This window comes from Megalops cyprinoides, chromosome 1, assembly GCF_013368585.1.
Source record: "Megalops cyprinoides isolate fMegCyp1 chromosome 1, fMegCyp1.pri, whole genome shotgun sequence".
Classification (NCBI taxonomy): Eukaryota; Metazoa; Chordata; class Actinopteri; order Elopiformes; family Megalopidae; genus Megalops; species Megalops cyprinoides.
Window position 1 is genome coordinate 66,531,339 of NC_050583.1, and position 13,464 is coordinate 66,544,802.

The 13,464-nt window shown below is 42.6% G+C and overlaps 3 protein-coding genes across 3 annotated transcripts in view; all 3 read right to left on the reverse strand.

Moving 5' to 3' along the window:
- Positions 1–2,127: 2,127 nt before the first annotated feature.
- Positions 2,128–3,786, reverse strand: LOC118794628 (nuclear RNA export factor 1-like). The gene has a single exon (XM_036552914.1). It carries the CDS (start codon positions 3,784–3,786, stop codon positions 2,128–2,130), a length of 1,659 nt encoding a protein of 552 aa, XP_036408807.1.
- Positions 3,787–7,557: 3,771 nt separating this feature from the next.
- LOC118794727 (nuclear RNA export factor 1-like) lies at positions 7,558–9,210 on the reverse strand. The gene has a single exon (XM_036553024.1). It carries the CDS (start codon positions 9,208–9,210, stop codon positions 7,558–7,560), a length of 1,653 nt encoding a protein of 550 aa, XP_036408917.1.
- Positions 9,211–11,721: 2,511 nt separating this feature from the next.
- The window catches only part of LOC118779164 (inactive tyrosine-protein kinase 7-like), a 91,064-nt gene continuing 89,321 nt past the window's right edge, over positions 11,722–13,464 (reverse strand). The window contains exon 20 of the mRNA XM_036531119.1: positions 11,722–12,641. Coding sequence (XP_036387012.1) covers positions 12,481–12,641 — 161 coding nt within the window. The 3' untranslated portion in view covers positions 11,722–12,480. The remainder of the gene's footprint in view (positions 12,642–13,464) is intronic.

A 13,464-nucleotide genomic window follows, 5' to 3' on the forward strand; every position in this document is an offset into this window, starting at 1 on the left:
CAAAAAGTGAGCCTTGAAAGCACAAAAATACTCAAATAAAAACAGTTGTCTTGTAAGATGTAGAAAATTTTTCAAATAACAGCTGACTCATTAGTGGCAGAGTTACCTGCAGTCATACTTGTTTGCTTCCTTTTCCCTGAGCTTCTATATGAACTTTGCCACATACACACACACACACACACACACACACACACACACACATACACACACAAAGAATGTATGAACAGATCCGCTCAAACAATGCAAGCTCCGCAACTGGGCCATTTCAGTGTCATTCGCTATTGCACATTCTCAGCTCAAGAGAGTTTAGGTGAAGGTTGCAATTCTGGACATTTTACAGAATACTGTTCTTGCATTCTGTCATGTTGCAGCTCTTAGGCTCTTGGGTCCCTCCATCTGGAAGATATTAGTCTAGACCTGCTGCTGATTGCTATGCGCTGAAGAGGTTTCAGAGGAAAAGTTCCCGTTTTACATCTCTTTGCATTGAGGCATATAATTTGTCTGAATCTGCAAAGCGAAATGATGGCATCATTTAAATCAAGGAGACATCAGCTGGACTGTAGCACGGTTAAAAGTGGATTTTGACATATGTGCTCAGATAAGTGTCTGAGATGGTACCGTAATTCGATTCTTTGTTGGAGCTAATAGGCTTCTAAAATGTAAAAAAAAAGGCATAAAAATTAACGTGCCATTAATCAAAATGGTTCATGCTTTTGATTAATGGCTTGATGAAGTTGTGATTGAATCCAGCTACTCTTTGCCTTGGATAAAGTATAATTTAGAATTGTGTATTTTGGCATAAAGTGCAAGGTGGTGAGAATGTCCTGTTACTCTCCTTATAATCCAACAGCAAAAAATTATCATCGAACTGCACAAACAGGTTTAGACAAACCAGAAAGGTGACAATGACCAATGTGATGAAATAGCAGGAACCAGGCCATAGTGAACATTCTGAATGAGGGAGACATCATCACTCATCATCTTCAACTCACCCGGGCAAAGATTGGCAGACCCATCAGCCATGACATGATCAAATTAGGTGTAATTAGGTTATGTGGCCACCAGGAGGCAATAGCAACGTGGATAAACAGGGACAAACTTTGTGACAAAATTATCCAACTGTTCACAGCAGGCTAAACGATTAATTACATTTTATGTATAAACATTTTAGATTTCTTTATGGAAATACTGATTTCACTGATGAACATTTCATTGTCTTTGTAAGTCACAGAAACAATTTAATTCCAAACACAGCACCAGTGTGTTTCTGTTAGGTTGCTAGTGTTGTACATAACTTTACAACTGACCAAAAAGGTATTTCTTTGGCTGCTGCACACACCGCTTGGTTGCATTTGCGCTTTCTGTAGAGAATAAATTCTACAGCGTGGCAATGACCTGTCCTGCTTCAACATGGTGGTGCCATCATGTGGTGAAAAATATGTCAGGTTGCAGTTTGCAAACATGAATGTCTTTCAAAAAATACATATAATTCACATGCTTGTGGTCCATCATAGTCAGCCTTCTGACATCTCAACATGCTCATAGCATCTGAAACAGAATCAAGCCCTGGCAATCCACCTTCACCCTCTCAGGAGAAATCTCTTGAGGCATGTCACTTAAATCTGCAAGCAGGTAAAACCAGGAATAACTATACTGCTCATTAATTCTCTTCTTTCATGCAAAGCAAGAAAGTTATGTTAGTGGGCTGAAGGCATGTCAGTACATTTTTCCCTCAGATTTTTAGTTTTTATTTTAAAATAACTGAAACATTTTTTTAAAAATAGGCTTCCTTTTATTTTTAATTATTTGCTAATTGGCTGTTTTTTACTTAGAGTGTCACCATTTTCAAATTTTGTGTTTTTGCAGCAGCTGCTGTTGTAATCAGCATGAGTTTTATTAATGAAGTAATAAGTAATAAAGCTCTAGACTTAAAATTAATTTAATTTACTGATATTTATTTACTGTGTACAGCATGAGATCAAAAACAGGAAAATACAATAGAAACGGAAGACCATATAAACATAGGTTGCATAGTATTTGTTCCAGTATGGTCAATGTGGCATTAGGATCAATTCATTGAGTAAAATTACAGAGCATCAATTTCTCAAACATTCTCTAGTTTTAGTTTCACTTTCTGAAAGCAATGTGTGGGATCTTCCCCATGGCCTTCAGATTGGTGAAGATGTGAGCGGCTCTGTTGAAATCCCACTTGTTGTCCTCCAGACACTTCTTTGACCACTCCAGGTTCATGCCGGACTGGAGTGAGAAGGCCGACAGCATTTCCTGCTGGAATGCAGAGACAGTGCACACAGGGCCGCTGGAGTGGGGTGGGGCCATGGCCCTGAAGGCTCCCCGAATCTTCTCCTCTGTGGCGTTCTTCACACACAGCTCGTCATTCACTATACACAGACCGCCACTCCTGGCTGGCACGGCCACGAAGAGCCGAGAGAACGCTTTGAAGCAGTCTGCAGATCTGCTGTCCACCTCTCTGAACACCCCGCTTACAGTGAATGACAGTGACGTATTGCTGTAGCTGTTGACATGGATGTTAAAGGAGGCAGTGTCATGCAGGGTCTTGGGCAGTTCGTTAAGGAGGGCCACCACACTCAAGCGCGTGCGCTTTAACAGGTGGAATTGTGCAGTGGGTTCTTTGAGCTTATGGAGATTGAAGCTGTCTCTGTGATAGTCCCCCAGTCCGCATGTGGAGGGGTTCTGTCCAGGGAAATGAGCTCTGAAGGAGAAGGAGGACCTTTCATGATAGGCATCCAACAGGGGCTGTCTGTTATCTGAATCGTAAACACCGTAATAGTCTTGTAAGAAACGCATGACAAGCTTCTTGATTTCTCCGCAATGAAAGGGCAGGGTAGTGGAACCTTCTACATCAAACCCTTCGAGCTGGGGGAGATCACATCCATCCAGTCTGAGTAACTGAGGGAACCGCTGTCGTACAGCGCTGATGTAGGTGGCCTGGTCCTTGAAATGGGCGCACAGGGGGTTTCCATCCAGCCACAGTTCCACTAACTTGAAACCTTGCAGCTTGTCCAGCTCTTGCTCTGTCTTCAGCCCATTGCGGGAGAGATTGAGCGCCTTCAGACTGGGCACCTTACTGAGCAGCTCTTCCACGCCATCCAGGTGGCACAGTTGGTTGCTGCTCAGGTTTATGCTCGTCAGGGTGGGAATATGCTCCTCAATGATCTTAATTACGGCCTGCATGCAGCTCTTCCTGTTCAGGAGCATCTCAATGTTCTGGCACATTAGGTCTGGGTCTGTCCCAATGCTCTTCAGGTCAAGTGCTTGCTCTGAGCCGTCGAAGCGCTTGGACATACATTGTTTGAGACGCTCCAGTTCCTCTGGTGTCAGTTCTGTGTGAATGAAGGAGGGAGCTGAGCACGGTTTCATCCGCACGGTCAGCTTATAGCCCTTTGGACCTGTGATCTTGCGTGAAGCTTTGCTCAGGGCATTTGCAATGGCGGCATCATCGATGAAGAAGTGCACAGTGTGGCCCTGTGTGTGATATTTCACCGGAGTGAAGGACCGGGAGCACTCATCTTGCAGGGCGCTCAGCAGCCATTTCTTGTCATACTTCTTCCCATGGGGAATCGTAATCTTGAACCACCTCCTGCGCCCTCCTCCTCGCCCTCTATGGTATTGCTGCTTGATCCACTTCTCTCTGTGCGTTTGCTGCCTGAGCAACGCTTGCGGCTTCCATTTGCATTGTTGGTGACCTCCGTCATTGTCATCATGCCCACGCTTGTTATTTTTCCAGACTGCTCTAGAAGATGCCATTATTTCTGCTGTGTATGATGCATAAACCAACACATTATAAATTTGACTGTCAGGTTCTGATGGAATTCCAAAGTGTTGTGAGGTATCAATGTACTGATATTATGGAAGTGTGACGTCGATTCACTAGCGCGTCCGAGTAACGGGCTTAGCAACGTACCCAGCGAGTTCCATGAATGAACTGGAATTTGATTTGAAATTAAATTGACACTCCAATACATCAACACGGACAACAATCTGCCTGCACGCTTTCATTGCAGGAGACGGTTCTGGTTGTTCGTCTTCGCAAGTTTGCGTAAGACTACTGATGTTTGCGATTGAGGGAAAGTGATGCCTTTTGCTGTTACCGCGTTAACGGTAGTTGGGGTGCTCGACGCATTGCGTGAATAAGAATCTGTGCAGGCAGAAAGAGTGATTAGAGCAACAGTTATCGGATCCTAAGATGACAGAAGTAGCTGTCGTTATCGAGTTAACAAAGTGAGGTAGATTTTTTTATCTATATTAGCTAGCTAGCGCACTAGTTTAAGTAACAATTATTGCATCTACCAAGACCAGCGAACAAGATCATATTTAATAATTTAGCTACCTACATAGAGCGAGCTAGACTCTCCCTGTCTGGGTGTAGCGCCAGCAGTAACCATATCGTCGCTGGGTCTAGTCGTAGGTGGTGCGCGTATGGTTAAACTTGTACCCTTGAAATACAGTTGACGCTGGATATTAAGGTTTTAAAAGGAACAGTGTGTGGCGTGCGCCCTGCGTACATTGCTAATCCATTTCCTTGCGTCCACTAAATAAATAAATACATATAAAATATCTGTAACCTTGCATGCAACATTCGTTGTATGTGGTAATCCAATGCCTTGGATACTAGCATATGGGAAGCACGTGACACCGAAGCATCGTCTCAGAAGCGGCAGATCTGTGTCAAGACACACTTTTCTGAAATGATACAACGGCCATTATGACCAACAGAAGGAAGTTTAGACTAAGGAAACATGAAAAGCTTTCATATGCACGTTTATTTGCTTTAAGGAAAGGGCAAATGAAGGCTGGTGATTGGGGGAGCAGCTAATGCTCATCGCTAAAATGTAATAACATTTGACAAAACAGTCCATATTAAAAGCAATTCCAATGATTCTGAATAGTTTTTTTTTCTTCTTCTTCTTTTCTTAGTATCATGTTCCTGAAGAATGTATGTCAAAATACATTAATTTAAGACTGGGACAAAACAGGCATATGGGCAACTTTGGTAGCTAGCTTTTTAACTTTGTGCTGTATGTAACATTGAATGACTTCTGTCATTTTTTACTAAAATGGAAAACACCTCTGACTGAGACTTCTTCCCTAAAGGCAAGAAGGATAGATGCATATATATTGAAGCAGCCCTCTGTTAGTTAAACATTCACCTCAGCATGTAGTACAAGTAGACCTTGCATGTGCTGTAGGGGAGTGGACCTTTATTTAACCAGTAATTAAGTTCACATTTACACATGGGCTAGACACTAAATGGGGATAATACTTGTCAGAAAAACACAGTGTAAGATGATTTATTACACTGGTTTGATATAATCTGACAATTTTCCCAATTGAAAATGCAGTGATCAAACTGAAGGTCAATAATATTGCCACCATTGGGCTACTTAGTGTACATGTACTTATTTCTCTAAAAAGGACAAGTAAATGCAAAAATGACCAAATTGCATCATATGGAATATATAATAGGAATTTAAATCAATCTGAAAGTACAATGAGTGATGAAAGTGAAGCACAACTTTTTCACTTTGGTGTCAGTTAAAGCCACATATAAAAACATACTTCACCTTCACCCTTACATTGCACACGCTGGGCCAAAGAGCAATATTAGTGTAAACAAAGTGTGAACTGAGAAAACTGTCAGTCAAAATGCTTTCCAGTCAGAACAGACCTGTTCCCAACCCTGGGTGGACGGGTAACTGGAATGGAGGTGCAGGGCAGGCAGGGTGCTGCAACAGCCTAACTGTGCTCTGCCCTCTGAACGGGGCTGAAGTGCTGGGCCACAGATGTAGATTCTGATAGGACCTGGGTGGGAGTACACGGCTCAGCAGCTGACCCTACACGGTCTGCTCATGGGGTACCCTGCTCACACGCTGAGACCCACAGAGCAGAACGGTTTATTTAGGGATCGTGTCTCGCCAGGGAAGCAAGCAGCCGATCCCACGGCCAGCACGTCTGCACCGTAGGTAAAAGTCAACACAATTACTCTCAGCGAGTCAATGAAAATTCAATCACAATGTGTGGGAGAGGCTGAGTGAGACTGTTTAACAGACGCAGCTGCACAGCGGAAGGGTGAGTCTTCAATGAAGGATAGGTAAATGGTGGAAAAAAGGACCGGTTTATGTCAAATACATCCTGGGGTTTGCAATATCTATCTTTATAGCTAGAGTTGAATGACAAATTAACTATCCTTCATACAGGCACAACCAGGGCGCTCTGCCAGGATTGTGATAACACTGAAAATGAGAGGCCAGGCTACAGCAGATCAGAAAATCCAGGGAAGTAGAGCAGAGATCAAGCCTGTTGTTCCCCCAACTGCCACTAGACGGCAGTCACTTCTATACCTTTGTGCTAAATGGGATACTAATTTAAAAAGATGCTCACAAGTAAAACACATGTAAAAACCATGAAAAGCACAATCTTATGGGTCATACTTCTCACAAACGCTGGAATCTAGCTGCCAATGTAGAGAACCTATGTAATTCCTCATATTACCCTGCTGGAGACAAGTTTTAAGACATTATTGACATTATGTTTACAGCCTTTTCAGTGTCTTTAATACTTTCCGTTTTACAGAAACACATTATCTGTAATTTTGTTCCAAGCACTCTGCTGTATGTTTCTTTCAGCATGCTGGTATATACACTTTAAAAACACACTAATATTTATAACAGTTTACACCACCTTAGTCACATTTGGGTCCCCTACAATTGATTTAAATTATAGGTATAAAGCACAATGCCAATGACCCACCTTGTTTCAGCATCGTAGATGCAAGTGGTAGTGAAAAGCATGTAATGTGACTGCTAATTCTACAACAGAGTTCACAGTGGTGGTAATTCTGAAACAAATAAAAATAATGTGTTGGAAATTTACCATTGCGAAGTTCAAATATACCTTCTGACATTTAAATACACTGAAGCTGGATAATGTCGTTCCTGTTAATGTTTGAAATAGAATCAGTCCTGACACTCTCACCAGTTGCCTGAATGTTTATGAAACCCAACTCAACTGTACTCTCGTACATAAGATTCAGGTAAATACAACAGTTTTATTCAAGTTGAATTCATTTCACTTTCATGACAGTTTATTTTTATACTTTTTCTTACATGGCCACAACTTTTTTTGCACTTTATCAGTTTGAAAAATGAACTACAAACAAGACTACATTCAACAGAAATTTCCAATAGGACACTAATTGTCAGGTTAAATATGTTTTTTTTGTTATTAAAAGAGAATTACTGTAATATGAAGAGTTCTTGATAAAGCTCTGGACTGTAAGTGAATCTTTAGTGTATTGTATTTAGTATAGTGAAGTCTATTTAATTTGGTATTCTTGGATAAACTATGAGCTCAATATAAAAACAGGAAAAATATAAAGCAAAAAAGCAAAGCAAAGCAAGAAAAACAGATCACACCAATTCAACTGTATTGAAAGTATAGTCACTGCTGAAGTAACAAAAATAATTACAACAAAGGTGCAGTCATTTAATCTACAACAAACACAGTGCTGTTCTATATTCAGTTTTTGAAAGCAATGTGTGGGATCTTCCCCATGGCCTTCAGATTGGTGAAGATGTGAGCGGCTCTGTTGAAATCCCACTTGTTGTCCTCCAGACACTTCTTTGACCACTCCAGGTTCATGCCAGACTGGAGTGAGAAGGCCGACAGCATTTCCTGCTGGAATGCAGAGACAGTGCACACAGGGCCGCTGGAGTGGGGTGGGGCCATGGTCCTGAAGGCTCCCCGAATCTTCTCCTCTGTGGCGTTCTTCACACACAACTCGTCATTCACTATACACAGACCGCCATTCCTGGCTGGCACGGCCACGAAGAGCCGAGAGAACGCTTTGAAGCAGTCTGCAGATCTGCTGTCCACCTCTCTGAACACCCCGCTTACAGTGAATGACAGTGACGTATTGCTGTAGCTGTTGACATGGATGTTAAAGGAGGCAGTGTCATGCAGGGTCTTGGGCAGTTCGTTAAGGAGGGCCACCACACTCAAGCGCGTGCGCTTTAACAGGTGGAATTGTGCAGTGGGTTCTTTGAGCTTATGGAGATTGCAGCTGTCTCTGTGATAGTCCCCCAGTCCGCATGTGGAGGGGTTCTGTCCAGGGAAATGAGCTCTGAAGGAGAAGGAGGACCTTTCATGATAGGCATCCAACAGGGGCTGTCTGTTATCTGAATCGTAAACACCGTAATAGTCTTGTAAGAAACGCATGACAAGCTTCTTGATTTCTCCGCAATGAAAGGGCAGGGTAGTGGAACCTTCTACATCAAACCCTTCGAGCTGGGGGAGATCACATCCATCCAGTCTAAGTAACTGAGGGAACCGCTGTCGTATAGCGCTGATGTAGGTGGCCTGGTCCTTGAAATGGGCGCACAGGGGGTTTCCATCCAGCCATAGTTCCACTAACTTGAAACCTTGCAGCTTGTCCAGCTCTTGCTCTGTCTTCAGCCCATTACGGGAAAGATTGAGCGCCTTCAGACTGGGCACCTTACTGAGCAGCTCTTCCACGCCATCCAGGTGGCACAGTTGGTTGGTGCTCAGGTTTATGCTCGTCAGGGTGGGAATATGCTCCTCAATGATCTTAATTACGGCCTGCATGCAGCTCTTCCTGTTCAGGAGCATCTCAATGTTCTGGCACATTAGGTCTGGGTCTGTCCCAATGCTCTTCAGGTCAAGTGCTTGCTCTGAGCCGTCGAAGCGCTTGGACATACATTGTTTGAGACGCTCCAGTTCCTCTGGTGTCAGTTCTGTGTGAATGAAGGAGGGAGCTGAGCACGGTTTCATCCGCACGGTCAGCTTATAGCCCTTTGGACCTGTGATCTTGCGTGAAGCTTTGCTCAGGGCACTGGCAATGGCGGCATCATCGATGAAGAAGTGCACACTGTAGCCCTGTGTGTGATATTTCACCGGAGTAAAGGACAGGGAGCACTCATCTTGCAGAGCGTTCAGAAGCCATTTCTTGTCATACTTCTTCCCGTGAGGGATCGTAATCTTGAACCAGCTCCTGCGGCGTCTTTTTTGGTACTTCTGCTTCCTCCAATTTTCCCTACAGGGGTGACCCCTGAAGGATCCCTGGCCTTTACAGTTACGTAGCTGCTGAACACCAGCCTTGTCATCATGCTCTGTAATTCGCTTATTGAAGCTCCAGACCGCTCTAGAAGACATTGTTTCTCTGTTGTAAACATCAAGTATACTGGCTTCATCTGTGCTATGTGCCTTTTAAGTTCTGTTCTTCTGTTATGTACTGTGAGGTAACTCATGGGTTAAAATGCAATAATGACTATAGAACCTGCGTCTTTTCAGTTTAGCGCGTCTTGGTAACGGGCGTAGCAACGAAGAATCAATTGAAAGGACGCAGACGATGTTTGCCAATCGTCTAAACTGCAGATTTTTAGTGGATAGCTTTAGCTCCTGTCTGAGAAGAGTTTTTATATTTACCGAATGCTGTTGTAATTCATATACATTTGAAATTGGTCGTTCGAATGTATAATAATAAAGTATGAGTCATTTTTTAGATTGAACTTCTCGGGGGACCATACGTCCTCTTTTCCCCGGACATGTTCTCGTTTAGAGACGCATGTTTTAGGTCCCAAAACGAAGCCATGTCCGGGAAAAAGAGGTTTGAACCACCTTAGCATGCTTGCGCGTTAGCTAGCCCCCAAAACACACAACCTAGCTAGAAAGCTAGTAGTAGACTAAATAGTGGGTAAGTTACAAGGTAGACATTCAGAAGTTTGCCATTTAAGGTCGTCGCTAACTAGGTAGAATACCGGTATGTTTGTGTAATATTGTGGGTCTGCTTTAGAAACGTACTGTAGCTATGGAGGTCGCTAGCTAGGCTAACTTGCTAAGTGGGTATGGTAACTGAAAACATCACAGTGTCGCTCATGAAATTTAACATACCATGGATACGCTACTGACTCACCCCCTGATGTGCGATAGAGTAGTTCTGTGAGCTCAGTGGCAGTACAGTTCAAAAACACTGCGGTCAGTCACGTCTTTCGCAAGTTTTCCAAATAGTCGGCTCATACGAAAGAGCATCCCGCTTAACGTTTTGCCTTGCATGTATTGTTATGGTCTCGTTCATGCGTACACGATTATAAACTCTTTAACCTGTTTTTCAAGATGAGGTGTTTTGTAGATAACTTTGCTAGAAAGTTACAAATCTAACTAGAAATCTAGAAAAAAAAGCCTCCTAAATAAAGATTTCGTTGTTTCAAAATCTTACTGAAACAGAAAAGCTTATGCACAATGACACCAAAACAATATAAAAAGTGTAGGCCACCTTAAGAATTCACAATTCCAACAGCACGCAGTTTTACCATTTGCTTAGATGACAGTCTTACCCAAAGCAAATTACACAGTTTACATTTCACTTCTAGGTATGTATAATGATGCAAATCATGTTTAATAACTTGTCCAATACAACAGAACTAAACGTCGGGAATAGAACCCCCATCCTTTGTATTATGAGACCTGCTCCTGAAAGTTCGAATAACAGAGCATCAAAACAGATTGAAAAAGGACAGTAATCAACAATAATAAAAAAGCTTCACCTCTCAATACATTATGGCCTTACATTTGGTAGATGAGAAACCTTTAGCACCAAAACAAGTCAGAAAATAAAAATGGGCTCTTTTATAGTAGGCCTGCTACTTAGGAATTTTCTTCACTCACACAGGAGAGCAAATTCAAACTCAGCTGTATCCAAAGCATACATACTTTTTAGTTTTTTGATCAGATGTTTTTATTGATGGCAGCCTGCTTGGATCACCTTTTTACCCATCATGTTTCTGCAGTAGGACACTCGGAGTGAGTTACCTTCCAAAGGAGCGCCAGAGCAGTACCCAGGAATCAAAGTGAGGACCAACTGTTAGACACAGCACCAATCAGCATTCAAAAAATGTGAAACTTTATTGAGAGCAGCATGTATAGGTCATGGCTCCTGTTTCCATTTGCAAAAGCAGATTTAAAAAGGTCTAGGTGTAGGTGCCTAGCATTCAGATAAAATAGAACTGCTAAGTATGTATTTTTGCACATTTAAAACCAATAAAAACAATACATGTATAAAAAATATTAAAATAAAAAAAAAACATTAAAACAAGGCATTTGCTTTTCCTAAGATATTGCAAAATCTGCAAAAAAATCCTTCATTTACCAGGCACTTGAGTCTTTAGTGTAGTTTAGTGTCATACCAGTTTCCTGTCCTGTCCCATTTCTTTAATATATATTCTGGCTATTATGATGGTTGACGTGTTACTAAATGTCTACTACTTGTACAACTGTACAACAAAAACTGTACCGTTCTGAAAAATAAAGCCTAAAAACAGGACCTTCATAATAAAGAGAAGTTCCTGCAAATCCTTGTAGGATACAAAATGAAACTGGTTAGTGCACGGTTTCTACATTATATACAGATCACTGGATGAAGCTCTGCTCACTCTGACTGGGCTAGCTCAAGACGAAGAGTGGTGACTGACAGTGCCATTCTAAACAGATGCTTTATTGATAGTATTGTGAATATACGTTTATCTTGACTAATAATGCATTTTCATAACAGGAAGGCTCTTGTATCCTCCTCTGCAAACAGTGATGCAGTACCAAAAATAAGAGTTGGATAAAAATGGACAATGCCGTCTGCCAAACACAAACACACAATGCAATTTGTGTTGTTTTTTCAGTTTTTTTTTTCCTCTGACCTACATTTGACCATACTTTAAACAAACAATAAATCTGATGAGTGGATCTACCACAATTTCCATAAATTGGCCGTACTGAACGAATGAACAAGAGCCTGTGGCCTCCACAGAAAAAAAGAATCCAGCTTTCACATAAGCCTTTTCCTTTCCTGCTTGAACCGTTGTCGTCCTTGCTCTTGCTTTCACACTGAAATAAACACTGGCGAGAACTGCTATTGATTTGGAATCCTGCTCTCCTACAAGCACGCCTACTACATAAGATACAAACTCCAAGATGGAGACAGAATTAGAAAGGATTACAGTTCAGCAGTAACAGCGCCCTCTCATGGTCGGTGCAGGGATGCTCTGCTGCTGGCTCTGCTGGATTGCTGCTCTCTTGGCAGCGGGTGGCAGGGTGAGGTCCCACACTATAACCTGCAGAGGTAGTTCCCAGGGTCCTGTGCTGCAAGGGCACAAACTGGCATGTGCCGCTGCTTGATTGATGATCAGCATTAACAAACAAAGTGGGCCCAGTTATCCATCCTCCAGTCTGCTGAGTATTCACAAAAAAAGCCAAAAAAAAGAGTCTCCACATTTGTAAGAGTCTCCTCTGTGTTCTTACCCCCATGAAATGTCATAAGACTTAGAACTCTTTAATTCTTAGTCTGTGAGTGAGAGCATGGGGGATGCCCACAGACACAAGTTCAACCAATGGTGGAAGGGTGGGGGGTGGGGCAGGGGGGAGTTTAGGAGACTCTCAGACTTTGCTGTCAGTGGGTACATCCCCCAGAGCATTGACCATCTCGCTGAAGGAGGGGCGTTCTTTCAGGCTGGGCGCCCAGCAGCGCCCCATCAGCTTGTACACCTTGGAGGGGCAGCCCTCAGGTGCTGGCAGCTTCATCTTTCCCGCCTGTAGACCTACAGGAGAAATGGGGGACATTTAGTACAAACACAGTCACACAATTAGTAGAGGCGTTATGAAAGGGATGGGTTTGAGGAAAAGCAAAGGCAGAACTGGAGGTGGAGGGACAGTCAGGGACCTTTATAGGGTCAGCTTCCTTGACTTCCTCATCTTCCAATCCCTTCCACTCAGAGCAAAGGAGAGATACTTGAGCACCAAGGGCTTTCTTGTAACTTACTGGGCCAGCTGGCTCTAAACTCTGTGAGTCTTAAAGCCATGTAAGAACACATAGGGCCAAATAATCCTAAACTCTGTAATCGGGTCATTGTGCACTTATTTGTAAACGTATATCCTCAGTATCTGAGGATACTGCAGGGCTTAGGTGAGATTTGCGTGTTTGAATGTTCTACAGAATGCTGTCTGTGTTCCTGCCACATACTGCAATTTTTGTGTTCCAGCATATGGAAGTCATTAGACTGGGTCTGCTGCTGATTGCTGCTGGTTGAAGTGGTTTTAAAAAAAAAAATTCTCATTTCAAATCCCTTTAAAAACATTGAGGCATATAATCTGTCTGACTTTTACCTCAGCCCAACTCTCAGCCAAGTGAGGAAAAAGCAACTGTCAAAAATGTCAGCCTCTACCAGACCGACTATCATGTCTTGGCTAAGAGCATTATCAGACTCAATGATTTGTTCCCAATACGCTAGATAACAGACATCAGGAGACATCACCCATCCATTGTAAGTACTCAGCAAGGGCTTGAGCACAGCTTCTTATATATACCCAACCGCAGAATGCCATAGACAATACATGTATGCTACAACTTTATGCTGGGAATTG